Raw genomic sequence first — 26,478 nt, 5'->3', positions numbered from 1 at the left:
CCTGGTGTTGCCTGCCACGATTTTGACCGCACTGGAGCCTGTCTATTTGATCATCACATAGGCAGGACTCACATCGCTCTCTCTCTGTCCCCAGGGGCATCTTTCTGTCATGGCAGCTCAGTCTGTATATGACACATCCATGCCGAGACCCAGCAGAGAGATGGTCCGAGGGGAGATCCTGCCCAGTGCCTGGATCCTGCAGCCCCTCACCGTGGAAGGCAAGGAGGTCACCAGAGTCATCTACTTGGCCCAGGTGATGCGCCCCCTGCAGCACGCCGAGATCTGCCTTCACAGCCCCATGGGAATGTGTTTAGCTTGGTTAGCTGCTCCACGTCCTCAGTGCCCTGGCCCTGTGGCCTGAGACTCAAGGGCTTCTTGGGTCACAGTAAGGGGAGGGAGTCCCTGGGGAATCAGAGAGGACAGAGTGGATCAACCTTTTCTGACGCTGCTATTACCAGAGAGCCTAGCAGCCTTCCTCCTCTGGCTGTTCCCAGGGTCCTCGGGAAACACAGGCGCCCCTGGGGGCAAAGGCAGCTGCCTCAGCAGAGCAGAGAGAAGGACCCATTCTATTTGACGCTACTCCCAGTTCCCTGACTTACCTTTGTCACTGGGAGGTGAAGCCAATGCCTAGATCTGAACAGCAGAGCCCAGGGCCCATGAGTTCTAGGACCACAGACTGAGGAGTTTCACCCATCGCGACAGCTGGTGGGGGGCACTCTCTCAGATCTGTCTGTACCTTTGACTCTTCCCTGTTTTATTTCAGATAGAACTTGGTGCTCCAGGTTTCCCCCCTCATCTCTTAAGCTCCTTCATCAAACAGCAGCCACTCGTTATAGCCAGACTGGCTTCCTTCCTTGGCAGTTAGCATCTCACTGTCAAGATGGTGCTGCTGAGATTCAGGCCCAGGACACTCCAGAGTCACTGGGGCAGCGCTTGTTCCTCTCTGCACCCGATGCCAGAAGAGCCGAGGCTACCTGCTGTGGCCAACTGGGATGACAACACTCAGCCCCGACTTGCCAGGGAAGCCCAGTCAGTACTTGATCGCAGCTGGCAGCTCTGCAGAGTGAGAGGCCTGAGCTCCTGACCCTGGCTGTCCAGACAAATGAAGCTCAAGTTGGAGTTTTCACCGTTCTTTCCTGTCTCTCAGACCCTATGGCAGACAAGCTGCTCAAGGACCAGGATTGGACATAGGCAGCGAGCTGGGAGATGGCGTGCTCTTGATGGTGCTTCCCTGGTGCGGCCCAGCCCTTGGGCTGGTAGGGAGGCAGCTATGGGCTACGACTCTGCTCAGAAATCGGCCTCCAGCATTCAGTTCCACTGTGAGATGGACTGTTACCAAAACAGAAAACGTGTAAAAAAACAGCTGCACAAACCAGAACAGTGATTCAGAATCATTTCTCCTTGAATTTTTATCAAACGCTTTATTATTTTTACTCCCCCTCTCCCCTGCCCCCTCTTCTTTTTCCTCACAGGAGAGGACATTGGGGTCTTTGCCTCAGTCAGAAGTACTGAGCAATGCTCTCTCATGGAGCCATCACTCCAGAGCTCAGTAGAATGAGACCATTCACTGTAGAAACCACCTGGACAGATTTGGGGTTAAGGTGGGGGCCTATCTCTTTAAGAGAGTTAGGAAGTGAGCAGCCAGATGCTAGCTGCTGATAATGCAAGAGAAATTTCAGAGATGAAAACTATCTTTTGAAGATGGGAGAGAACATAATGGAACTCCTAGAGGAGGTAAGTGACTCGTTAGAAGGAAGCTCAGTTCCATTTCTTAAGGCCTCAGAGCCTGGGTCTGTCTGCAGTGGTCTTATTAGCATTTCATGCTGTTGCTGCAGCCACACCTATTCTAGGATGAATGAGCCTGGCAGACTGAGGTTTTGAATATTCTGTGTGGTTACCTAGAAGTGGGAGGAGTGGGAGAGATTCCCAGCTTTAGTTCTGGTGCCCAGCAGGTGACCATCTAGAGATCAGGATGTGGTAAAAGGTAAAGTTTCTGTGGAGTACAGCAGAGGTTTATTTTTCTAAAAGTGTTTGCAGGATTTTTGTCTCTTACCTCAAATTATTTATATATTATTGAATGTTTTTTTGTCTTTAAACTTTTATTTTTCTGGGTTTTGTTTTGGTGACACTTGATATATTTAACACCCTATTTATGTACTCCCATCTCTTTTCATATAAAGCTCTGACCAAGACTGTTGATTGAATGGTCAGAACACTTGCAAATTAAAAGTCTGATATGTATACTTTTATTAGTGAAGATTGTCCTGAGATAGTCTAAGTGTGTCCCTTGAGCTCCGAATTTAGCCTTGAGATGATGGCAATAAGTACTCATGGCCCAGTTTCAAGTTATCCTATATAATAAAAGCATAATATGCAAATTGACCTAACAGCGGAAGGACCCGTCACTATGATGCGCACTGACCACCAGGGGGCAGGTGCTCAATGCAGAAGCTGCCCCCTGGTGGTCAGTGTGCTCCCACAGGGAGCCTCTCCTGCCTCCGCTGCAGGCAGGCAGTAAGGAGCGAGGGGTCCTGGACTGAGAGCGCAGACTGGGTTGAGGGACTCTCTCCCCCTCATGAATTTCATGCACCAGGCCTCTAGTACAGTTATAATTGCTTTCTACAAACTCAGCACTGCTTTAAGGCATGTAAATAGCAGCCAGGTTAGTAGACCAATTGTGGCCAGTTGTAGCCCAAGTACCAATGAGGGAGGATTCCAGAACAGTCACTACCACACCTGACAGTGACCACAATCCCTTGGAAGGTATTTCTTTTTAAAAACATATATATATTATTGATTTTTTTACAGAGAGGAAGGGAGAGGGAGAGTTAAGAAACATCAATGAGAGAGAAACATCGATCAGCTGCCTTCTGCACACCCCCCCCCGCACTGGGGATGTGCCCACAACCAGGTACATGCCCTTGACTGGAATCGAACCTGGGACCTTTCAGTCTGCAGGCTGACGCTCTACCCAGAGCCAAACCGGTTTCAGCAGGAAGGTATTTCTTTACTGGTAATAGGTGGGCACCTCTGGGGCTTCTGAGACAGAGCCAGCAATGGGAATCTGAGCATATGGGTAGCCCAGAGGTGACCTTATCCCCTCACTAGAGAGACCACACACCAGGCCTGAGAGTCAGCAACCTAAAAGAATATTAACTGAGGCTGATATGGCAAATGCAAGTGTTAAAGATCATCCACAGGCCTAAACGATCATGATGGTTTAGACAGATGATTTACAGACTTCATTGTGCTTCAGAATCACCAAAAGGACTTGCTGGGCCCCACCTGAGTTTCTGATTCAGTTGCCTGGAGACTACATTTCAAATTCATTCTTTTTAATAATTGAGAACAGATACAGGGTATTCCAAAAAAAAAAAAATGTACACACACACTTTGAATTATAAAATTTTGTTTATTAAAATACATTTCATCTTCAAAATTGAGCCATCAGCTGTTAAAGTGTGTACTTTTTTTGAGGACACCCTGTACATAGAATAAAACAAGTTCACTAGCTCATTAGCTGCCCCTGTGATTATCTTACTGCTTAGAGTAGGCCCTTGAGTCACTCACACAGGCCAGCATGAAGTTTCCTGAATTGGGCTGTGCTAAGTTAACTGAGCATCATCCTTGGGCCTCCAGGCTTTCCCCGATGTGGCCTGCCCATCCCACCTCACTCAGAGCTGGGTCTTAAGTAGCTGCTGCTTAACCTTGGGGCTCAACTTCCGGAGGCAGTGCTTTTGTTCAGCCACCCCTAATGGGTGCAGAAAGTTGGTTCTCAGGCACTGAGAACATCCTGAACTTCTATAGTATAAATGAGATTTAAAGGACAAAGATAAAAAAACAAAAAGGCCTATGAGAATGAGATTAAGGTAAATGGCTCAGAGGTAGAAACTTGTTGAAGGAGTGACTGAAATCACCTGAGGGGAAGGGAACGCCATAGGCCTTGGCAATGAGTCAACAGGGCCCTCCTCACGCTGCAACACTGGGCAGTGCTAGGTGACGTCGACACCAGTACAGCTGTACCCAGCTCCAAGCCCACCCCGAGCCTTCTATCAGGTGAAAAGAACAAGACAGGAAGCCCTCGGTAAAGAAGAGTTTATTTAACAAAGCTCTAGTGTTCTGCCCCCACCCTTGGCTCCTGGAGTTAGGGTCAAGAGTTACCTGCACAGGACTGAAGGCAGGGAGGTGCAGGGGGTAGGGCTGGGTTTCTGTTGGGAGCGCCCCACCTCATCTATTGTGCATTTTTAAGGAGATGGCAGTCCAGCTCCTAGTGGTAAGAAAATGTAGACTCCCAAGATTCATGTTTTAACTTTACTCACAAGTTAAACAATGTCATTTGCCTCTGTCATGATTTCTCAAACCACAGACTTAGAGATGCTGGGATAGCAGCAAGTGGGGCTCAAGCCCACACACATAATTTCATTTAGTATCCAAGTAATAAATGCCAACTCTTCTGCTCCAGGGCTGGAGTCTCTAGGCTTTTCCACCTTTTCCACCGTAATTCTGAATCAGGAGAGCAGCCAGGCAGCCACATACTTACTTCACATGTAAGCAGGAAGCCTAATTTCAGACTCATCTACTCCTGCACCAGCAGAGGTCAGTCAGCACTGGCACTTTGGGGTGGCGCTGGGCTCTGGGCCTCCTCCTGAGGCACAGTCAGGTGGGGTGCCAGGGTTCTGGTGAGACTTCAAGGCAGGGCCACTTCTCAGTCCTAGCTCTGGGCCAGCACAGTCCCCCGGTTTGGCTGCACCAGCTCACAAGCTCTTAGCTGGGGTTCTGGCACCTGGGACTCAGCCAGAAACAGATTGAACAGTGTTGCTAATTCTTCAGCCAAGTCCTGCAATAAGCAAAAGATGACAGAAAAGGCAGACACGTAATTCTGGATAGTTCATTTCTACTAAAAATCACAAATATGAAGCCCTAACATATTTCCTAACTGCCTTCTACACTGAAATGGCCTTGAAACCTTGCCCCATTGAATATTCTGGGAGAGTAAACTCTGATGGGAGGCTCAGACCATCTAGTGAGTCCTTATCACCATCCGAGTACTCACTGTGCACATTATTTCATCTTGACAAACCCTAGGAGGTATGAATTATTTCCATTTTATGGTTAAACTGAGATGAATTCTTTGCCCTAAATCACAACATTAAGTACCAGACGAGATTAAAATTCAGGTTATTGACTTAAAAACCCACACTCACTATGCCATGCTCCTTTCCAACTATACCTGCCTTCCATCTTCCCTTCCTCCACTGACACGGTCCTTCATACAGTAGCTGCTCAAATGAAGAAGGCCCACCAGAACAGCCACTCCATTTTAGGGTGGTCCTGAAGACACCTGACAAAATCCACTGAGCTTTGGAAAGATGCTAAGAATGCCAGGCACCATCACTTGCCCCCTTTCAGGATAAAAGGGACATATGATACCTGTTCTCTTTCTAGGTCAGGGAAGATGAGGGCACCTTACCTCTGGCCACTGGGCCTCATGGAGGCTGTCCAGGCAGGCCTCTATCTCTTTCCGTCCCATCAGACCTTTCTCTACCAGCTCCCGGAGTAAGAACAGCAGCAGGTCCCACTGCAACACACATGCAGCAGGTCAGGGTGCTAGAAGGACTACACAGTGACCCTGACTGATTCAAAGGACAGAGCTGCTGAGGAGGGAGAAGACCTGAGGTTAACCTCTAGGGGAGTCCATTTCGGCACGGAACAGAAATGAGCAAGCTGCCAGAAAAGGAGGAACAAAAGAAGCAAGCTCATAACATACGGGGTGAGGGTGGTGGGTATGAAAACATGACCCCAGAGAGCTGAGAAGCCTGTCTGCCCCCATCCACCCACCTCCCTGACTCACCTCCCTTGGCCGAGTGTCTGCCAGAAGCCCCACGTGTCTTGGGCTCAGCAGGAGCTGCAGCGGAACAGGCACCTGGAAGTCATCCTTCCACAGGGAAAGCAGCATGTGCAGGAGCCTGCGAGCCTGCCCTCTCTCCAGCCGGTGTTGTGCCGGGGGCCCTAGTACAGGAATTCGGTCTGCAACTATGGGGAGAAAGGAAAGCCAAGCTTTAAGAAATGCAACAGGGTTACCTGGCCTGCCCCTGGGAGGAGGAAGAGCAGAAGGAAGTGTCGAGTTCTAATCTTGCTTGCACCCAACCCTGAGATCGGGGGATCTAGCAAGAGTGAGATGACAGAAGACATACCAAGGAGGGATGCTAACTCCACAGAGCACTTTGCCAGATGCTGCTCGGCAGGTGGGCACAGGAACTGGGGGGAAAAAGCAAGGAGACCCTGGATGTTAGCACCATCCTTAGAGTAGCAGCCCTGAGCCAATGTGGCTCTGGTTATTAGGCACATGCAAGGACACACAAGAAGAGCATGCTGCCATGTCTTAACCTGGCGGCACCGCAGTGTCTGACCCAGCTGGCCTAGGAGCTGCTCCAGATGCTCTGGGGACACTCCTTCCTCAGGGTCTCGGGGCCCGACAGCCACAGAGAGCACATCCTAGAGAGAGCAGGGGCAGGAAAAGAGTGAGGCCAAAGAGAATATGGCTTGGGGTGGGGCTCAACCAGTGGACAGAGGCAGAGGAAAAGGAAGGCAGGGCCCCTGCGTGAAGTGATTGGGCCAAGGTGCCCTTAGACTGGAGGCTGGAGCAGGACAGCACAGCTGGGAGAAGCAACCAAGGGGACAACAGAGGGAACAGATGGAGCAGGTAAGCTGAGGGACATGCTGCCAGAGTTCAAGAGACAAAGCCATACCTAGCCAATTCCCAGAGAGCATCTCATTCTGAAAGAATTTAGGGGAACCAGCCTACGGCATACACATGGCATTTTCTGTCCTTTATGCTGGTCTATTCATCTCAGGAGAGTCGAGGTTTCAGTATAGAAATCCTCTGTATACTGAAAAATAGTAGCTAATGGGTGCGTAGCCTTTCCTTCTCCCTCCTATATACTCTTCTCTGTTTTAGTCATTCCTTCTTAGTCCCTAGTCCACATCTTTACTTCTACACTACTCTCGTAGACCAGGGAAAACCAGTAAATAGTTGAGGCTTCGCAGGCCATGAGGTCTCTGTCCAACTACTCAGCTCTGCGCGGTAGCACAAAAATAGCCCCAGTTAATTCGTAAATGAACAAGTGTGGCTGTGTCCCAGTAACACTTTACTTACAAAACAAGCACAGGCTAGATTTGGCAAGGGTTGTTTGCTGACCTTGGCTCTAAATAGTCTTTGATTTTTTTTTTTTAACAATTGTTTCAGTTACTGTTGACATTTTAAATATATTTTTATTGATTACAGAGGAAGAGACAGAAACATCAATGATGATAGGGAATCATTGGTTGGCTGCCTCCTGCATGCCCCCTACTGGGGATTGAGCCTGCAACCCAGGCACGTGCCCTTGACCGGAATCCAACCAGGGACCCTTCAGTCCGCAGACCGATGCTCTATCTACTGAGCCAAACCGGCTAGGGCTAGTCTTTGATTTTTTAAAATCAAGTTAAGAGCACTGATAGATTATTCTTACTGCCTATAACTAAACAAGCATTAACCTCCCACATAGAACATTTCTGAAATCACATCCCAATACCAGGTGACTGCCCTTAAAAATTCCTACTTCACTGGACAGCCACTTACCACCTACCTCCTTCACCATCTGTGGAATATGTATCTAGTAAAGAATTTTCATATCTACCCTTTCCCCCTTTCAGGTGATTCAAATACCAAAAGTCAAAGAGCAATTAGGAAAGCCATTCAATTCAACCCTGTCCTACCTTATCCCATTCAGTATCAAACAAAACGGGAAGTAGCTGGAGAACACAGAAAGCTGCGACAAATACTAGAGCTGATGTGAGAGGAGGGAGGCCAGGAAAAGAGCAAGGAGTGGGGGGGAGGAGCTGAAGGGAGTAGGGAGCTGTGTACTTTGATCTCGGAGATGAGGTGGGAGGGGAGGGGAGCATGGTGCTCACAGGCACGGGAGCAGCCCCTCCGGTCCCCCCGGACAGCCGGTTCCGGACCCTGGGCTCGAAGCACGCGACTCACTGCCGCTTTCACCTCTCTCCTGATCAGAGCTGCCGGTCAGAGGGAGAACAGAAACGGTGTCACCGGAGCCGCCGTGCACGCCTACCCAGGCCCTTCGCTGTTCCCAGCAGGCTCTGAGTCCCGTTTCCCCCAGATGGCCCCCAACTTCCTGCCAGTCCACTTCTGAAAAACCGGGGCCAGCCGCTCCCCTTGCTTGGGCCTTACCTGTGATGTTGGCTGACAACCAAGTGCAGGCTTTCTCTATCGCAAGCCCCACAGCAATGTTCTCTGCGCTGCTCAGAACCTGTGAGAAGAAGGACTGCAGAGTCGGGCCAGGGAAGGATTGGGGATGATGACGAAAGCCCAAGTCCATGACTGACCCACCTACTGCCAGCAGCCTCGCATTCATGGTCACGAGCACACACCTCCCACACCAACCACCCAGCCCGCTAGCTCCAGGCCTCCTTCCTACGTACGGCTGCCGGGGTCTCCTCAGGGAGCAGTGCCCGCACGGCACCAGGGCTCTTCTTTTGGCAGAACCTAAAAGGAGACAGGAGGGTCAGCCTGACCCACAGAAGGACGTGTCCTGAGCGCACCAATCATGTAAGCAGGGAGGGCTCTGCCTCAGGGAGAAGCACTGTCAGGCCCCGGGTCCCACCCAGATGCTGGGAGGAACGGGAACCCCAACCACCTGCTCTTCAATTTGGACTTTGGGTCCCAAAATCTCTAAAGCCAAAGATAGCTTACAGAGGAGGCAAAAAAAGAATGAAAAAAGTGGGGTGAGGAGAGGACGTGGAATAAAGGATATGAGTGTGAAAAGGGGGGGGGGGGGGCAAAGGTCAGAAAAATATAAGCTAGGAGGAGAGTCCAAACAGACTGGTATCTCTTACTCCCGCCCCTGGGTCAATGCCTGGGCCCCATGGGGGCACAGCTGGGAACACAAGATCTCCAACAGCTGGCCTGGATCTCCCCCTTCCTGTCTCTGCGTCACCAGCTGCTCTTGAAGAAGCGACTCGGCCTGGCGCACCAGATCTGCCACCAGCGTGGCCCTGTAGCAGGGACAGCAATGTTTGGAGGTAGTTGGAAGGGTTGAATCATAAAGGGGCTGCAAATTCAAGGAAATCTGGTCAGAACTAACTATACAAACAGCAATTTCAGCCTCCCCCCACCCAGCCTTGGCCCTTCCTCCCGAATCCCCCGCAACTGACTTTCCTCAATTTGGTAACAAGGTATTAGGAGTTAAAAGGGAAAAAATGGTACGAGAATGAGACTGGGACCCTCAACACCTCCATTCCCAAACCCCTCAACCCACACTCACTTGATATGTTTGACACAGTTAGAGCCAATTCTCTCCGCCACAAACTCCACAGTCCTGCGCAGGGAGGGTGGCTGGTTGTGGAAAAAGGCTTGGGCCAACTGTGCCTATGGGAGAGGGAACGGTGCAGTGAAGGATTCCCTTTTCCTCACTGGGTGGCCCCCGCCTCCACCCCGCCTCTCACCTGCAGCCCCTGGGTGGTCCGGAGAGGCTGGGCTCCCAGGCTGGTGGTGGTGGTGGGGGTGATTTTCCTGACAAAGCCCCCACTCCGCCCACTGCTGCCTGATACCCATGCAGCGAGCAGTTTGCGGAGCTCTCCTGCATCAGGGAAGACCAAGTACTTAGTTCCAGAACCCTCTCCCCGAGACACACACTCACAAAAAGCATGTTGAACTTTAAGAATTGGTGGAGTACAGAGGCGGAGGCACCTGGGCAGTGCCCAGGAACAAACAACACATTAGGCTGTCGGGTACTCCTGAAGGGCCAGGCCAGGGTTAGGGCCAGTGGGGGAGGGACGAGCATCCTCACCAACGTAAGGACAGCAAGTGTAGAGCAGGTGCTGGTCCACCACGGGCACGCCATCCTGCGGGAGAAGAGGCAGAACTGGGACAGTCAGGTACCACCTCACACGGAGTTCCGTCTCCATCGGGCTCGTCTCCTTTATTCCTGGGGACCCTGTGGCTCTGGCTGGACCCCAACACTTACCAAGCCATGCTCTGAAGTTTCTGTATCCATCTCAAAGACATCCACCTGACCCTCTTCCACAAAGAACAGGTCCTCAGGGACCGTGGGAATCTGACGAGATTAAAGCAGTTCAAGCTCCAGTCAGTACTCAGAGCTTCATCACACCTCCGACCGCATGGTTTCAGGGTTTAGGCAACCTTCCTCTGAAACTATAGTAATTCCCGTCCCTCCTCTGAACCTTCATCTTCTGGCCCAACCTTGATCAGACTCAGACATCCTCCCCATCTCCAGCCACAGTAGTCTCTCCCTCCCCTCCTTTCCCAACCTGGACTCTCACTCCACCAACCTGGAAAAGCCAGCCCAGAACAGCAAGCAGCAACAGCTTGTTCAGGAAGCACATCTCCCCTTCACCGTCCTTAGACAAAACCAAGCTCCTAAAAGGTAAATGAGGGTGTCAGTGGAATCTGTGCAGAGAAAGACATGACATGAAGTAAAAGAAAGCTATGGCTGGGAAGGGAATTCCCAAAAGCAGACCCAAAAGGGACTGCTGTCGTGCAGGATCTCCTCAGTGCCCCTCTCAGATCTGCACTCCCTCTCAGCTGGCCCAACGTGGGAACAGAAAAGGGCCAAACCCAGCCTCCCGAGGTGCTGTGACGGCCATGGTACCGTACAGGAAGCACAGGCTGCATTCTCCCCGCACCATTTTCAGCCTTGCCCCTTCTCTACTCACCGGTGTAGGTGCAGCAGGAGAGTGAAGACGCTGCGGTAATAGTCCAGCATGGGAACGATGTGGTCAGCCAGAGAAAGGAACTCCACCAGCCAGGGCACTGTGAGCACGGCTCGGTGGGCCCGCAGCCCCTGCTGTAGCAGAGCGCGTACATCCAGGACTGGGGGCACCTGGCAGGGCCAGAATTTGGTCAGCAGGTCTCAAGGGGACTGGGACGTGTCCTCCAACTCCAGCGCCCTGTGGCTCTTTCCAGCTCCCACCTTACCAGAGCCCCTATTCACCTGGCTTCTCAGGGCCAGAATGGAGTCCTGGAGCTCACGGGTTGGGGGTGGTTCAGGACCCCGGTAGGGCAGGAAAGCCACAAAGCCCAGGAATTTAGCCAGAAGCCTCAGGCTGAGCAGCACCACAGCAAACTGCCTCCGTTCACCCTGCAGGAGATCAGGGAGATAAAAGGTCCTAAGCAGAAGGCTTCTAGAAAAAAGTCCAAATCTGTTACAAAGTTCTTGAAAATACCCATTCCCTCTTAGGTCAGAACCCCTTCCACTCCCTTGTTCTGCTTTCTAACCTGCCAGTCCACATCTGCCTCTCCGTCTTCATCACTAGGCTCAGGCTGAGGCAGGACAAGGCCGTTGAGCTCCCGAATCTTCAGACTCAGACTATCCATGAGATGCTGATTAAACTGGAAGCTAGGATGGGGAGCAAGAAAGAAAAAAGTTGTAAGAACAGAGAAGAGGTGCTCCAGACAGAAAGGCTCAGAGATGGAAGGCCAAGGAACAATGAGGTTTCTCATGTGGGTAAAAGAACAAGATCTTAAGATGGCAGGGTAGGTAAACACTGTGTTTGCCTCCTCTCATGACCACATAAAAATTACAACTAAAATACAGAATAATCATCACTGAGAACCACCTGAAGACTAGCTGAAGTCCTACAACTAAGGAGATAAAGCAACCACTTTGAGACTGGAAAGAGGGTGGAGACACTGAACGGCTGGCCCACACCCACAAGTGGTGATTAAAAATCAGGAGGGTAACCTCACAGCATAACCTCTCCCCAGCACCGCTGAACCCAGCACAAGTGGCAACCAAACATAGGTCACTTTGTAGCTCCAACCTGGTAGCTCCAAGCCAAGAACAAGTGGCAGTGACCTTGGCTGCTCTGGAGCCCCTCCTAAGAGGCTCCAGAACCAACACCCTAGATGGGTGACTTCAGATCACAACAGAGCACTAGCCAACTAGCTCCACAAACAACACACCTAGAGGGGGGACCTGACGGGAACCAGAGCGCTGCTGAAGTGACACTCGCTCTGCGGGGTCAGCCCCACATAAAAGCTATTCCCTGTAGTCATGGCCAGCCCTCACAGCCAGTCAGACTGAGGGTCAATCCCACCCCACTGATGGACCAACAACAAGTAAGGCTTAATCACAACAGGAGGACACACACAACTCACACAAGGGACACCCCTGGAACTAGCTCAGGTGAATGAGAAGACTGTGCTACTGGATCTCACAGGACACCTACTACATAAGGCCATTATGCCAAAACAAGGAGACATAGCAAATCTACCTAATATGTAGAAACAAACAGAGAGAGGCAGCCAAAATGAGGAGACAAAGAAACATGTCCCAAATGAAGTAACAGGAAAAACTATAGAAAAAGAACTAAATAAAATGGAGACAAGCAATCTACCAGATACAGAGTTCAAAACACTGGTTATGAGAATGCTCAATAGGGCCCTGGCCCATGTGGCTCAGTTGGTTGGGAGTCGTCTTGTACACTGAGAGGTTGCTGGATTGATTCCTGGTCAGGGCACATGTAGGGTTTGTGGGCTCAATTCCTGGTATGCGGCGTGCAGGAGGTAGCCAATCAATGTTGCACTCTCACATCAATGTTTCTCTCTCTCCCCATCTTGCTCTCAAAATCAATAAAAATACTTTTTAAAAAAGAATGCTCAATAGGGCAAGAAGGCCATGTAAGAGGAAGCCAAGTAGAGATTGGCTGTTTTAAAACCAAGAGAGAGAAAAAAAGAATACTCAATGAACATCGGGAAGAATAGATGAACTCAGTGAGAATCTCAACAAAGAGAAAGAAACTATAAAAAAAAGCCAGTCAGAAATGAAGACTACAATAACAGAAATAAACAATACATTATAGGGAATCAATAGCTGATTAAATGTAGTAAAGGACTGAATCAGTGATCTGGAAGACATGGTAGGGGAAACACCCACTAGAACACCAAAAAGAAAAAAGAATTAAAAAAAAATTAGAATAGTTTAAGGGGCATCTGGGATAACATTAAGAGTAATCACATTCGTATCACAGGGGTACCAGAAGGATGATAAAGAGCAAGGAATTAAAAAGCTACTTGAAGAAATAATGATGGAAAACTTCCCTAACTTGGCGAAGGAAATAGACATACAAGTCCAGGAAGCACAGAGTCCCAAGCAAGATGAACCCAAAGAAGTCCACATCAAGACACATCATAATTAAAATGTCAAAGGTTAAAGACAAAGAGATCTTAAAAACAGCAAGAGAGCCCTAATGGGTTTGGCTCAGTGGACAGAGCGTAGGCCTGCGGACTGAAGGGTTCCAAGTTCGATTCCAGTCAAGGGCATGTACCTTGGTTGTGGGCACATCCCCAGTGGGAGTTGTGCAGGAGGCAGCTGATTGATGTTGCTCTCTCATCAATGTTTCTAACTTTCTATCCTTCTCCCTTCCTCTCTGTAAAAAATAAATAAAATTAAAAAAACAACAACAACAAAAACCCAGCCGAAACCAGTTTGGCTCAGTGGATAGAGCATCAGCCTGCAGAATGAAGGGTCCCAGGTTCGATTCCAGTCAAGGGCATGTACCTTGGTTGTGGGCACATCCCCAGTGGGGGGTGTGCAGGGGGCAGCTGATCGATGTTTCTCTCTCGTCAATGTTTCTAACTATCTATCCCTCTCCCTTCCTCTCTGTAAAAAAATCAATAAAATATATTGAAAAAAAGAAAAAGAAAAACAGCAAGAGAAAAGCACAAGGGCATGCCCATATGACTGTCAGCTGATTTCTCAACAGACACTTTGCAGGCCAAAGGGAATAGCACAAAATATTCAAAATAATGAAATGCAAAGACCTACAAAAAAATATTACTCAATCTAGTTAGGCTATCATTTAGAATCGATGGAAAGATAGAGTTTCCCAGACAAGAAAAAGCTAAAGCAGTCCATCATAACTAAACCAGTATTATAAGAAATGTCAAAGTGACATTCTTTTTTATTTTTATTGATTTTAGAGAGAGAGGAAGGGTGAGTGAGAGAGAGAGAGAGACATCGATGTGAGAGAGAAACATCAATTGGTTTCCTGATGCATGCACCCTGACTGGGAATCGAACCCACAACCTGGATATGTCCCCTGACCAGAAATTGAACCAGCACCCGTCGGTGCATGGGACGATGCTCAATCACCTGAACCACACCAGCCAGGGCTCAAAGGGACTTAAGAAAAAAAAAAAAAAGATAAAGATATGAATTAAAAATAAAATAGGAAAGAAAAAACTCCTCACTGACAAAAACACTTAAAAAAGTGGTGGATAAACCAACTATAAAGCTAGTACAGCCCTAACCAGTTTGGCTCAGTGGATAGAGCATCGGCCTGTGGCCTCAAGGATCCCAGGTTCGATTCCGGTCAAGGGCATGTACCTTGGTTGCGGGCACATCCCCAGTAGGGGGTGTGCAGGAAGCAGCTGCTCGATGTTTCTCATCGATGTTTCTCTCTCATCGATGTTTCTAACTCTCTACCCCTCTCCCTTCCTCTCTGTAAAAAATCAATAAAATATATTTAAAAAAAAAAAAAACTAGTACAAAGGTTAAAAGGCAAAAGAGGGAAGATCATGTGCAATTACAATTAGGGATATACACAAACACACATACAAGGGAAGTAAAAAATAATGACAAAAACTTAAATGTTAAATTGAAAAAAAAAAAAAAGGACTTTAAAGGATTTTAAAAAAAATTACCTTTGCAAGATACAAAAAAAAAACAAACTTAAATGTTAAGGGGGTGAGTAAAAATTGTAGTGATTTTAAAATACGTTCAAATATAAGTGACCATCAACTTAAAATAGACTACTATAAACACATTTTGGTATATATGAAACACATGTTAACCCTAAACCAAAAATCTATAGGAGATATGCAAGATATAAAGAGAAAGGCATCCATATACAATATTATAGAAACTCATCAACATGCAAGTAGAGAGGAAGAGAATAAGAAAAGAACAGAGAAGAAAATCGACTTCTGCGCATGGGCCACGAAGTTTCAATCGCACTGTACATGCGTGCCCGCACGTGGTATTTTGTGGAAGAGCCACACTCAAGGGGCCAAAAAGCCACATGTGGCTCGAGAGCCGCGGTCTACCGACCAATGACCTAGAGGGTATTATGCTAAGTGAAATAAGTCAGAGTCAAATACCGTATCATTTCACTAACAATATAAACAAACAAACTTACACGGAGAGCAACTGATGGTTACGAGAAGGGAGGGGTGTTGAGGATAAGGGTGAAAAAGGTAAAGGGATTAAATTGGCAGTTATAAAAAAGTCACAGCATAGGAAATATCTATGGCTTCAGGTGGGTACTAGACTTACCCGGGTGATCACTTTGTAAGCTAATCACTATGTTATATACCTGAAACTAATATAATATTTGATTTCAACTGTAATTGGAAAATAGAGGCAGGAAGTGTGAACTAGAAGGAGCCTAGATATCACCCAGTCCCACCTGTTATATTCCAGGAGAAGGAGAGAGAACTGTCTGCCCTTCTGGGAAGACAAACCTCTCCTGGACCTCTGTCTCACTCACTGCAAGACACAGGAACCTTTACCTGCTGGCACTCAGGATGAAGTCCCTGAAGAATCCCTGACAGCCTGGGAAGGAGGGGGGTGGGCAGGGCCCACCACTGCTCTGAGGGGCTGCAAGCCGTTCCTGTAGGCGCCGCAACCGTCCCAACTTGTCAGCTCCAAGCATACTTAACACATCTGGAGCCTCACCCAAGATAGTGCCCCCAGCACCACCAGGACTCTGACACATCTGGGGCAGTGGGGAGGAGAGAAATAATAAAAAACAACAACACAGTAATTAAAAAAACACATAGGATTGAACAAAATAAAGAAGTAATAAACATTTATGGAATGCCAACCCTCTACCAGGTGCCACAGATACATTTTTTCAGATAGGGAGTATATTCTTGTTTTACAGGTGAAGAAACTGCAACTACAAGATGAAACATCTGCCTCGGGCCAGTAGAGCTGGGATCTGAAACCAGGCTCATCTGAGTCTAAAGCCCACACTCTTTCTACCACAACAGAATTCAAGGGCCAGGAAGTAGTGAGAGGTTGGAGGCAGACAGGAAGGTACGGATGTGAGGAGACCCAGGAGTGGGGGTGCAGGGCATATGAGAGACATCTTGGCTCCTCTCTGACTGCCCGAGTTTCAACCACCACCCAAGAAGCAGAACTCCTGCTCAAACCCCAGCCCAGGATTTGACTGGCTGCCCCCACAATCCCAGCCATTACTTGACTGTCTTATCAGGCCTACTGTTCACCGTAGATTAATCTCCTGCTGGAGCTATTACCTGGAGAAGTTGTTTTTGGAAAAGCCGAACAAAATGACTGTGGCTGCAGGCTGCAGAGAGTTGACCCATCATGGCTCTGAGGAGTAAGAGATGGGAATGGAGTGTGAGGGAAGGAGAAAGGAGGTAGATCTGAGAGAACAAGCCAATTCTTGGGCCTTTCAGCCCTTTACCAGGACCTTTGAGCAGACCTCTGCCATAGCGGGCCAGCATAAGAAGGTAGGAAAAGGTGAGGGACACACAGTGAGATCCCCTCAAGGATAGAGATACACTTGGCCAATCAAGAAATAATATCACCCCTCTAATCTTCAATCCTCACTGAGAGCCAGTTAGCTTCAAGACCCACGTGGAAGGTAGATCACTGGACAGAGGATATTCTTTCTGCATCCTAGTTACCTAGATATGCAAAGTGATTAGAATTGCCACACTAGACAATGGAGGTTGGCAAGGGTCTAACCAGTAACTTTGGCCAAAACTCAAGCAACCTGGAGCAAGAGCTTTGCACTTTTCCAAGCAGTCACCACCACAGAACAAGTATGAGTCACTTCTGAGTGGAAGGAGCTGGAGACAAATCCCTTGGAGCAGAGGCAGAAGGGGCAGTAACTAGAGCGATTAAGGAGGACAGAAAAGCCCAGGCTGGAAACAGTGGAGAAAAGCCTCCCTTCAATCAGCTACCAAGCACCACTGAGCTGCTCGCTGCTGGAAGCAAGCAAGACCAGGTGACCAGTGTTGGAGCACCTACCTGATCCTGCTGCCCAAGCCCTTCTCAAAATCCCAGCCAGGCTCCTCATGGCGGTCTTCCCACTCTCGAAGCACCTCATAAAACACATCCCTGAGAGACACACAAGAAGGCCTGATGAACTGGGCACAGCTGATCTAACTCAATCCCAGGAGCACCTTCCCTAGCTCAGAACTGATGACAGGACTACCCACAGCCCCATTCCTCGTGTTCTCCAAAGTTCTCTCCAGGATGACAATGCTCTAACCCAGGAGCAGCCCACCACATGCCTGACATACATCTCTGAGTACTGAAAGTTGATCAGCTTTCTATGAAAATGACATGTTGCCTATCCCAGAGTAAAAATGGCCTCTTTCCCTCCCCCCAAATTCCCTTTTCTTATCACCTCTGTTTTTTAAAAGTATGAAAGGCTCGGTCACTGGAGAAGTTGGCACGATTGTCAGTTTCTGGCTGAAAGGAGACAGCTTGAACAGAGGGTGGCATCGCCAGAGAGACCTAAAATATGGCAATGACATTAGGAACAGAAGCCTGTAGAGTGTATGCTCAGAAAACTTCATCCCCTTATTCCTCCCCAGTTAGATCACAGGACAGCAGAGTGGTGTGAACTGGGCCGCCTGAATTATGAAGCTGGGAAGGGTCAGCTCTGGGCCAGTCGACATCTAAGGTGGGGTCAGTACCTTGGCAACACTGCCCTCATAGGCTGCTCGAAGGCGGCCTTGCAGAGCTGGTGAGAAGCATAGCAGCCGCTCATTCTCAGCCAACAGCTTCAAGGTCCCTTTGTCCAGGTAGGAAAGAACTCTACAAGGTCAAGAGCATATATGAATGTAACGGGACACACACTGCAAATAGGAAGCTGGCACCAGCATACCACACAGAGTACAGAGCATGGAGCAGGTATGTAAGGCAAAGCCACAGGCCAAGGATTAAGGATGATGAGAGTAAAAGGGGAGGAAATGAGATCTTATAGAGCAGGGAGCGAGCAAGCAGGACAGGAACATGAGACAGTAACCAGGACAAAGGTCAGCCACCAAGATCACAGCAGGCAGTTTGACTCTTTCACAGGCCAAATTCATAGCCTTGACACAAAATTAAAGGGTTACACGTAGGAAAAGATCCAGGGTCACTGCACACTTGTGTTAAGCACAAGCCCATACCCCAATTGGCCAGAGAACCAAGTGGACAATGGGGACAAGGCTCAGATGCCTCAGCTGGAGAAACTCACTGAAACTGATGTTCCAAAACCTGCACTGCAAAGAAGACACAATCATGCACACTCTGGAATAGAGGGCTTTCCAGGGAATCTAGAATGATAGTATCAAGCTGTCAGTTAAAAATTATTCCATTTCTAGACCCCATTTCTCAAAAAAAAAAAAAAAAAAGGGCTTGCTCACTGACCTAGGACTCCTGGAATGGGTTCAAGGTCACTGTCCTTAGCAATCACCATCCTCCGGGCAGTAAGGAGCTGAAGGACGAAGAAAAGCTCCAAGAAGAGATTTGGCACCAGGTTTTCTGGATATAAAAAGAAACCCCAATGCATTGAGCACCATTAAGAATCAAGGCTGGGGGGATTACTCAGAACTTGGAAAATTTTGCAATATAATGCTTCTATTATATACCGACAATCTCAGACTGTAAAATAATCTGTAATGATCATATTTTAAATATATTTTTAAATATAAAAAAAAAAAGAGTCCAGGATAAATTCTACATGCCTTATCAATTCTCTCACCCTATAGTTCTATAAGTATCTCCGCTCCAGCACCCTTTGCTCTCACTCACCTGCAATGCATGAGGAATAGACAAGGGCTACCAGCTCCAGGCGCTGGCGAGAAGACACTTTGGCAGGGTCAGCAGGTTCAGCTGTGAGGTTTCCTGTCCGGGTGGGCAGGGAAGACCCCGATTCTGGGGTGGGACAGGTGGGAGCAGGTGACTGCTGCAGCTGCTTAGAGCTACGGAGATAGATACCATGCGCACTCAGCCTGGCTTCCCCTCCACAGCCAGACTCAGGTTCCTCCAGAGAGGACATCCGTAGGCCAGGAAACAGACCCAAGGCTCCCCGGGGGCAATCAGACCCCCCACAGGAAGGAAACTAACATCCCAGGCAGCAAGGCCATACCGCTCCTTCCTGAGCATCTCCCGCTCTTCTTGCAGACTTCTGCAGCCTGCCGTCAGGCCCTGGCCCCAAGGGCTAGAGTCCAGGACGGAGGGCTGGGAACTGGGGACACAGTTGATTGGGGGTGAAGTGAAGCAGGTCTTGGGCTTGGAGAGTGACCGCTCTTCGCTCACCGGAGTTGGGTTGATCCTGCGTGAAGGCTTCGTCCTGCTGAGAGCAGCCACAGGTTTTTCTCAAGTTCCCACTTCAAGCATCCTGACAACAGCTGGGGGACAACTCGCCCCTCCTCATTGTAGTTATCCCATTCCCAACCTTCCAGCCACTCCCTCGCCCTGAGCCCCCAGGACCGGCCCCCCTAGCACAGCTGCTCCGGGGTGAGGGGTGGTTCTCACCCTGCACTGCCGGGGGGGACCGAGCCCACCGGAGGGAACTCCTCCAGGTTGCTGAGATTTGGCGGATCGGAGCGCGCGCGGTTGGGGCTGCCGGGGCTGCCAGCAGCCCTAGGCCTGCGGCTCCCCGCCCAGAGCAGGCTCTCCCCGCTGACCCCCTCCTCCAGGCTCCCGGGGCCTCGGCCCCCGCGCTCGCGGGCCTGCCCCGGGCCCCGCCTCCTGCCCCCGCGGCGGGCTGAAGGGGCTTCGGCGGCGGCGCTCAAAGGCTCGGTCGGAGGGAAGAGCTGGCTGCGCGCCCCGCGTCCGCCCCGCGGCGGGCCCCCTGGCCTCCCGGGCAGGGCTGCCGAGGAGCCCGGGGTCTTGGCGGGGGTTGGGGGGCCCTGCGGGACGACGCGGCTGCTCTGCTCCCTCAGGAAGTTCAGCAGGAACGGCACGAATTCCTTCCGCAGGGGCCGGAGTGAGCTCAGCGCGGCCGCCTCCCCGGCGTCACCCTGAGGGAAAAGCGGCGGGAGGGTCAGCTGGGAGCCCAGGGCCGGAGCGGGGCGGCCCCCGTGGGAGCGCTCTCGGCCCGGCTGACAGCAGTCACCCCAGAGGAAGGGGACCTCAGGGGCGGCATCTCCCGAGGAAGGCAGGCTCGGGGGCGTGTCGGCGCTGTTACCTCCGAACTCTGGGCGCTGCGCGCGATCCACCGCACGGCGGCTGCGACCGACACCTCCTCTCGCAGCAGCGACTCCAAAACGGCCGCCATCCCGGTCGGGGCGCTCCGAGGCGATTGCGCAGGCGCAGGCGCGCCGCAGGCGGCCGGGGAGGGGAGGGGCCTGCGCTGAAGGGCGACCGTTGGACCGCGGGGCAGAGGGGCGGGGCCAAGAGGCGGGAGGGGCGGGGCCGGGCGGCGCGGAGGGGCGGGGCCGGGCGGCGCGGAGGGGCGGGGCCGGGCTGGCGGGACTTCCCCGGCTGAGGCTGGCTCAGGCCTCGGGTCCGCGGGCCCCACGGCAGGCCTGTGGTTGTGGGAGTGCAGCCGCCCCGCGGTGGGTGACCCCCCGCCAGAGGGGGCGACCTGCTGGGCTCGGGGGCCAGGCGGGAGAGACAGAGGGGCCGGGAGAGCGGCCGGACGGGGAAGGTGAACAACTCTCTGGAGAGAGACCCTGCCTGTATCTCGATAAGCACTCTTTTCTTTCAAGAGTTAAGTTTTCCAGACTCGCCCATCGTCACCTTTAAAAAGTTACTATAGTTAGCCTCACCTCATTTGACCTTTTCACAAAGGCTGTTTTCAGTGCCCCCTGCCCACGCGGTACCCACAGGTTTCCCCTCACTCACCACCACCGATGGACCATTGAAACTTGAAGCCAGAATTGTTGCTGGGAGGCTTCCGGTGCCCGGGCTACCCCCGCAGCCCCTGTTCACAGCTCTTATACGTTGGAATATTTCAACTACTTCGCAATCGAGATGTTAATAGGCCCATTCAGGATTAGCTTTGGGAGCTTGAGTTATTTCTTAATTTCTCTTATTTTGAAAAACATGAGAGCCAGCCCTTTGGATGTTGCTGCTCGCTGAGAAATCAAGAAAGGGAACCCAGGCGGAGAAACCCAGGGCACCAGCCCTCCAGGCCAAGCCAAACCAAACCAGGAGGAAGAAGCAGGGCGAGTGAGTGCCTCCCAAGAGTTCCTCTAGTTCAAAAACGGCTACAGTGGAGAGGAGAGGGTGGTGCGAAGCAGGATTCACTCTGGTGCTCTAAGGGATGCTTCCTTTGCAGAAGGAAAAAGTACCTTCAGCCAGAGATAGAAGGTGGACTGAAAGGGTGCTTTGATCTTTAAAACTATCTACTGATTTCAGAGAGGAAGAGAGAGATAAACATCAGTGATGAGAATCATTGATTAGCTGCCTCCCACGCCCCCTACTGGGGATAGAGCCCACAACCCGGGCATATGCCCTTCTATCCACTGAGCCAAACCAGCTAGAGAACGGGTGCTGTTAACACTTGAAATTTTATTATGCAGGAATCCATCTCCTCATATCCTTGAACCCTGGTTTTCAGCTGCAGGGATCCTGATAGTTTGTCTTCAGTCCAGCACTTCTTTTCTAGGCCTCTGGATGTGGTACTGCATTTATAGCAACACTTTCTGCTCCCTCATAATCTTGGAACTTCTGGTGCATTCAATAACATTATTAAATTAGAAAAATAATATTTCCCACTTTTGAAATCCAAGCCATCAAACAAACAGAACTAGAGTTGCATGCGGAATGAATATTTTATTACTAGATTATAAAAATAAAATACAAAATAATTTTAAAACAGAACTTAAAACACTGTACAAAGCTTTAATATGATACAAATGGGAAATTAAATAAATAATTACACTTTTATGTACAGATGACCCATACAAAAGCACTCCATGTTTCTGCCAATACTCTACTGTCCTTGTTGCCTGAGCTAAAATGCATACAGAGGGCTGCTTGGAGGGGAAAGGGACACAGTACCACTGGAAGCATTTCCAAGAGAATTTCTCGTCACTGATTTCGTGAAGAGGAGAAGGGAGAAAACTGGAATGATTGAAGTCCTCTGTGCTAACGTATTTGTGTTGCTTGACAAGAGAGAATTCTTTTGGTTTGTGATTCAATCTGATTTAACAGGTGCCAAATAGTTCATACTTTCAAGATTTATAACTAATGAAAAACTAGATATTTCCCCCTTCCCCTCTTTTCCCTAAAAGCTGTCAATGTGTAAGTAAGCGGCCTAATTAAATCGGCATTGGCTATTTTAGGAAAGGAGTGAGGAAGGGGGTCAGGGGCTATGTATGAGGGAGAGGTGAGGAGGCTCAAGCCTGGGTCATCGGATCTGTTCTCTTTATTTGGTTCACCCAATCCAAGTTCAGAGCCCCAAGTGGCACACTGTTATATTGCCTTTATCTTCCTATCTGTATTTCTGAATACTTTTTATCTTAGTGAACTGACTTATCCATCTGAATGGTTTAAAAATAAAATAAATTTAAAAAGTCCCAAGGGCATGTCCCTCCCTGGGTTGCTCTCCTAAAATAAATCACATTCAAGCTCTGGTAGCCTTGTTTACCCTTGTGGGTGAGTGAAGAACAACCCAGACAGACTCCAGGTACGCTGAAGTGCTGCACATGGAGTTTTAAGGATTTAAACCAGTGGTCGCCAGCCCGTGGTCCGTGAGGTCCGAAAGGTTGGCAACCACCGATTTAAACTGTACATTATGGGGGGAAAGCATCATATGACAAGGGTAGTTTATACAAAAACGTGGTTTACTCAATGTTTTTAACTGGGTGAGTGAACACTTATGTACACAATATGAAATATTAAACTAATGAAAAGAAATAAAATTCCTATCCATCGTTAGCATGTAAAGTTATGCCATCAGCAAATTCTACAGTCACATGGGCCAAAAATCTGCCTCGGTGAATCCCCTTCTCTAGGTTAAGGAACCCAGAAGCCCTGGGTATCAGTATCACCAGTGATATACACTATGCCCAAATCTGTCACTTCCAATTAAAGAGGCAGACCTGGTTAAAGTTTCACATGGCAATGAAGGAAAAAGGCTTCACTTCTTTTACATGTCTCTTTAAGACCAAGAATCAAGCAAAGTCTAAGGAAATATTCAAATCATTACTGAATAAATGGTACTTGGCTATTCAGTTCTTGAGATTGTGTATAACCTCAAGGTGATCTTGATCTTGTCACATACTTTTAATTTTCTGATCCAGATTTGCTTAAGGGGAGTAATAAAAAAAAGTCAGAGCCAATAATCAAAACTGAATTAGAAAATGTATTAATGGGCCAAGACTTTAATGACATCATTTCACATCCAGCCAGGGATTTTTAGGGATTGAGGTGTGCAGCATCCAAATTCCCCTTTACACGAATAGGGAGACTTATCCCATGTCCTGGAGTTATCTAAGAACTAAAGGAATTCCCATGTCCCTCCTGCAGTTCTCTCTAGCAAGGTAGGCAACAGAGTCCTCATGCTCTCAAGACTATCTGGGTTAAATTTCTCATAATTCTAGAGGGACAGCTATGCTACTAATATCTAATGATCTGATGTTTCCACACTACTCCCACATCATTTAAAAAAATTTTATAGGAGTTTGTTTGAGCCAAAACTGAGGACAACTGCTGGGGAGCAAGATCTCAAATGCTCTACTTCCACATCCTTGAGGTCCACACCAGAGTTCTGTTGGATGAGACAGGGAAGTAGGATGTCCTACAACCACCTGGGGCTTCCACATGGACTAGAACCATCTTATTACCTTCTCTAAGTTACAGTCCAAGTATGCACCTATGGTTTCTGAACTTGGTAAATATTGATTTAAGAGGACTACCATAGTGGTTCCATTCCTTACTCCTGTAATACATTTGTATTAAAACATAGATAAGTAACTGCAAATAAACTGTCTACAGGACCAAATTCAAGAAAGTTAAACAATGGCATTGTCAATCATTTTATCGCCACAGTAATACAGGTACTAAAATCTCTTTTTAGGCAAAGCCCCCAACACATCTGTGGTAAATAACAAAAGCAGAAATGGGCAGATGTTAAGAGAATGAATGTAAACAACTTAATTCCAAAATACAGGAGCATGACAGGAGAACTGTTTCCCTAACGTATGCCATGTTTGATTGATATAAAGGAATGAAAAACATTTTTAAATGTCAAAACTCTGATCTCCAAGACTAAATCTAGACTTATCTGTAAGTAAATATATTTTCAAATAGCGAGAGTACCATGTATTTCCCCCCTAAATTCTGGATCTTATTTCTTCTATCACCAGTTCCTTATGTTAGATTAAGAATATAGTTCCTAGAACAAAGAATCCTCTGCTTTTGGGGAAAAGGCATCTGTTTTTTATTCAAAGGTACAGAAAATTGTTTTAACTACCTGTGTCTGGGTTTATAAAACATGCCCTAATGTACACCTTTTCCTTGTAGATTGAAAACAACCATAGAAACCTTTGCATAAAAATCTGTGGCTTAGAAGGAATCTCATGATTACTCAAGAACCTCAAGTTCCCACAGTGTTAGGAGGAGCTAAACAGAAAGATACTGCACATCTAGTTCACTGTATTAGTAAGCAGCTGAAATTTGTTTAGTATTTTAGAGCAAATAATATAAAGTAGATAACAGTGGGTCTCAATGATCATTTTGCTACTTATTTAGGACTTGATTAACTTGGCAACTTTTACAAAAAACATTTACTTCACAACATGCAACCTAAAAAACAGTAAATGTAGCTATGCCACTGTCAGCAAGACCAGCTTGCGTACCAAGTTGAGAATGATGGTGCCTGCCTAAGACTTAAACATTCAAAGTTGTTTATAATCTGTGCTTTAAAGTTAAATTTGGTATGACCCAATTTTCCTTTTTTGTTCACTGTATGTTAAATGCCTTTAAGCTGTGCAAAAGATCACTATGTGAATGTTTTGCTTATTTTGTGATAGTCAAAAGAACGTGCAAAGTTCAGCCCTGCCCCAGCTTTCCTTACAATCAGCGCCCTCTCACTTTGTAAAGTGTGAACGGCCCTTCCTTTTTGTACAGAAGATGAACTGTATTTTGCATTCTGTCTACTTGTAAGTGAATGTAACATACTGTCAAATTTCCTTGTTTGAATATATAATTGTAACACTACACGATGTACATTTCCAGAGCCTTGTGTATATTTCCAATGAACTTTTTTGCAAGCACATTTGTAACCATGTGTATATAATTAACAAACCCGTGTATGCTTATGCCTGGGCAACTATTTTTTATAACTCTTGTGTAGATTGTCTCTAAACAATGTGTGATCTTAATTTGGAATCCGAGTTTGCACTTTAACTTTTTTCTCCAATATAGTGCCCCAGGACAGCAAAAAAAAAAAAAAAAAAAAAGATTACTATGTGGAATTTTAAAGTCATTTAACCCATTTGTACACCCTGGAGATTTGGCAATATAACTTAAAAAGAATGCTACCTGAAAGGACTAAAATGTTGCTAATTCCATCTTCTATTCCACCCAAGTAGTTCCAGAGAGTAGACAGGGAAGGTAAGAGCAAGGTAACCAGCCACTTCGCTGTGATAGGAGAAATGACAGGCACTTGATTTTCAAAAGATAATTTACTTCTGCTCCATAATACTTTGTGTAGTTTGGCTTGACTTTAACTAATGGCCATGTATGTCCCTCATCTTAGGTAGAATAACCAAACTGGTTTAAAATTACTTGGATGATCTATGTTTGTCTGAATTTTGAAATACGCCATCACTAAAAAATAAAGAAGCGAAAATAACAATACAACTCATTTTCTGTATCATACTTCACAATAAAACAAAAATCCTTGTGCCAAAAGTGCTTTACTCAGAGCTGTGCACTTCTCTTTTTAGCCCGAGACAGGTATTATCTAAAAACACAAACTGTACTTAAAAACCATAAAATCTCTATGCAGGGTGGGACAAAAGTAGCTTTGCAGCTGTGAGTATGCAAAACAGTTCATTCTTGTATTATTATTTATTAATTACTGTATTGTTTTCCACACAAAGAACTAAAACCCTACTTTGCCCCACCCTGTATAAGATAGTAGTACTTTCAAGTGGACCTACTGATACATAATATAGTATTAGCTTGTTTTCTTTTGAAAGTATCAAGCAGAAAAATCTCTGGTTAACACTTTTCTCTACATGCAAAATAAAATAGTCTTACACAGCAAGGCTGTTTCTGGACCTTGAGTTTGTGGGTACCATTTAGAAAAGGGAGTAAAATACAGTGGAAAACTTGTGAGAAAAATGGAAAGAACTGAAAAAGAGGAAAAACATTAAGTTGCTCTCATTGCCAGTTTTGACTGCTAGCAGAGAAATGCCAATCAGATATAAAATAACACACACACACCACACTGCGGCCTCTCTCAGCTTTT

The 26,478-nt window shown here is 47.9% G+C and overlaps 2 protein-coding genes across 3 annotated transcripts in view; one reads left to right on the top strand and one right to left on the bottom strand.

Moving 5' to 3' along the window:
- Positions 1–2,243, top strand: part of STARD9 (StAR related lipid transfer domain containing 9) — a 121,508-nt gene extending 119,265 nt beyond the window's left edge. Inside the window, exons 32-33 of the mRNA XM_028147551.2 lie at positions 95–253; positions 764–2,243. Coding sequence (XP_028003352.2) covers positions 95–253; positions 764–865 — 261 coding nt within the window. The 3' untranslated portion in view covers positions 866–2,243. The remainder of the gene's footprint in view (positions 1–94; positions 254–763) is intronic.
- A 1,206-nt stretch (positions 2,244–3,449) lies between these two features.
- On the bottom strand, positions 3,450–20,330 carry CDAN1 (codanin 1). Of its 2 annotated transcripts, XM_054716312.1 has the most exons (28): positions 20,239–20,330; positions 19,584–20,071; positions 19,195–19,398; positions 18,858–19,027; positions 18,474–18,587; positions 18,301–18,379; positions 17,756–17,876; positions 17,464–17,573; positions 17,082–17,171; positions 16,343–16,418; positions 15,593–15,798; positions 11,297–11,417; positions 11,013–11,159; positions 10,735–10,901; positions 10,351–10,438; positions 10,026–10,115; positions 9,849–9,903; positions 9,505–9,638; positions 9,324–9,427; positions 8,896–9,054; positions 8,482–8,545; positions 8,231–8,309; positions 7,907–8,055; positions 6,388–6,495; positions 6,195–6,258; positions 5,852–6,033; positions 5,471–5,578; positions 3,450–4,837 (listed from the first exon to the last, which is right to left on the bottom strand). In XM_054716312.1, the coding sequence occupies exons 1-28, from the start codon at positions 20,326–20,328 to the stop codon at positions 4,712–4,714; spliced, it is 3,693 nt and encodes a 1,230-aa protein (XP_054572287.1). In that variant the 5' UTR covers positions 20,329–20,330; the 3' UTR covers positions 3,450–4,711. The 2 variants fall into 2 exon arrangements, with proteins under 2 accessions (XP_054572287.1, XP_054572286.1); XM_054716311.1 differs by having other exon boundaries at positions 6,195–6,495.
- Between the last annotated feature and the right edge of the window lie 6,148 nt (positions 20,331–26,478).

This window comes from Eptesicus fuscus, chromosome 5, assembly GCF_027574615.1.
Source record: "Eptesicus fuscus isolate TK198812 chromosome 5, DD_ASM_mEF_20220401, whole genome shotgun sequence".
Lineage (NCBI taxonomy): Eukaryota > Metazoa > Chordata > Mammalia > Chiroptera > Vespertilionidae > Eptesicus > Eptesicus fuscus.
This window is presented reverse-complemented; position numbering and strand designations above follow the sequence as displayed.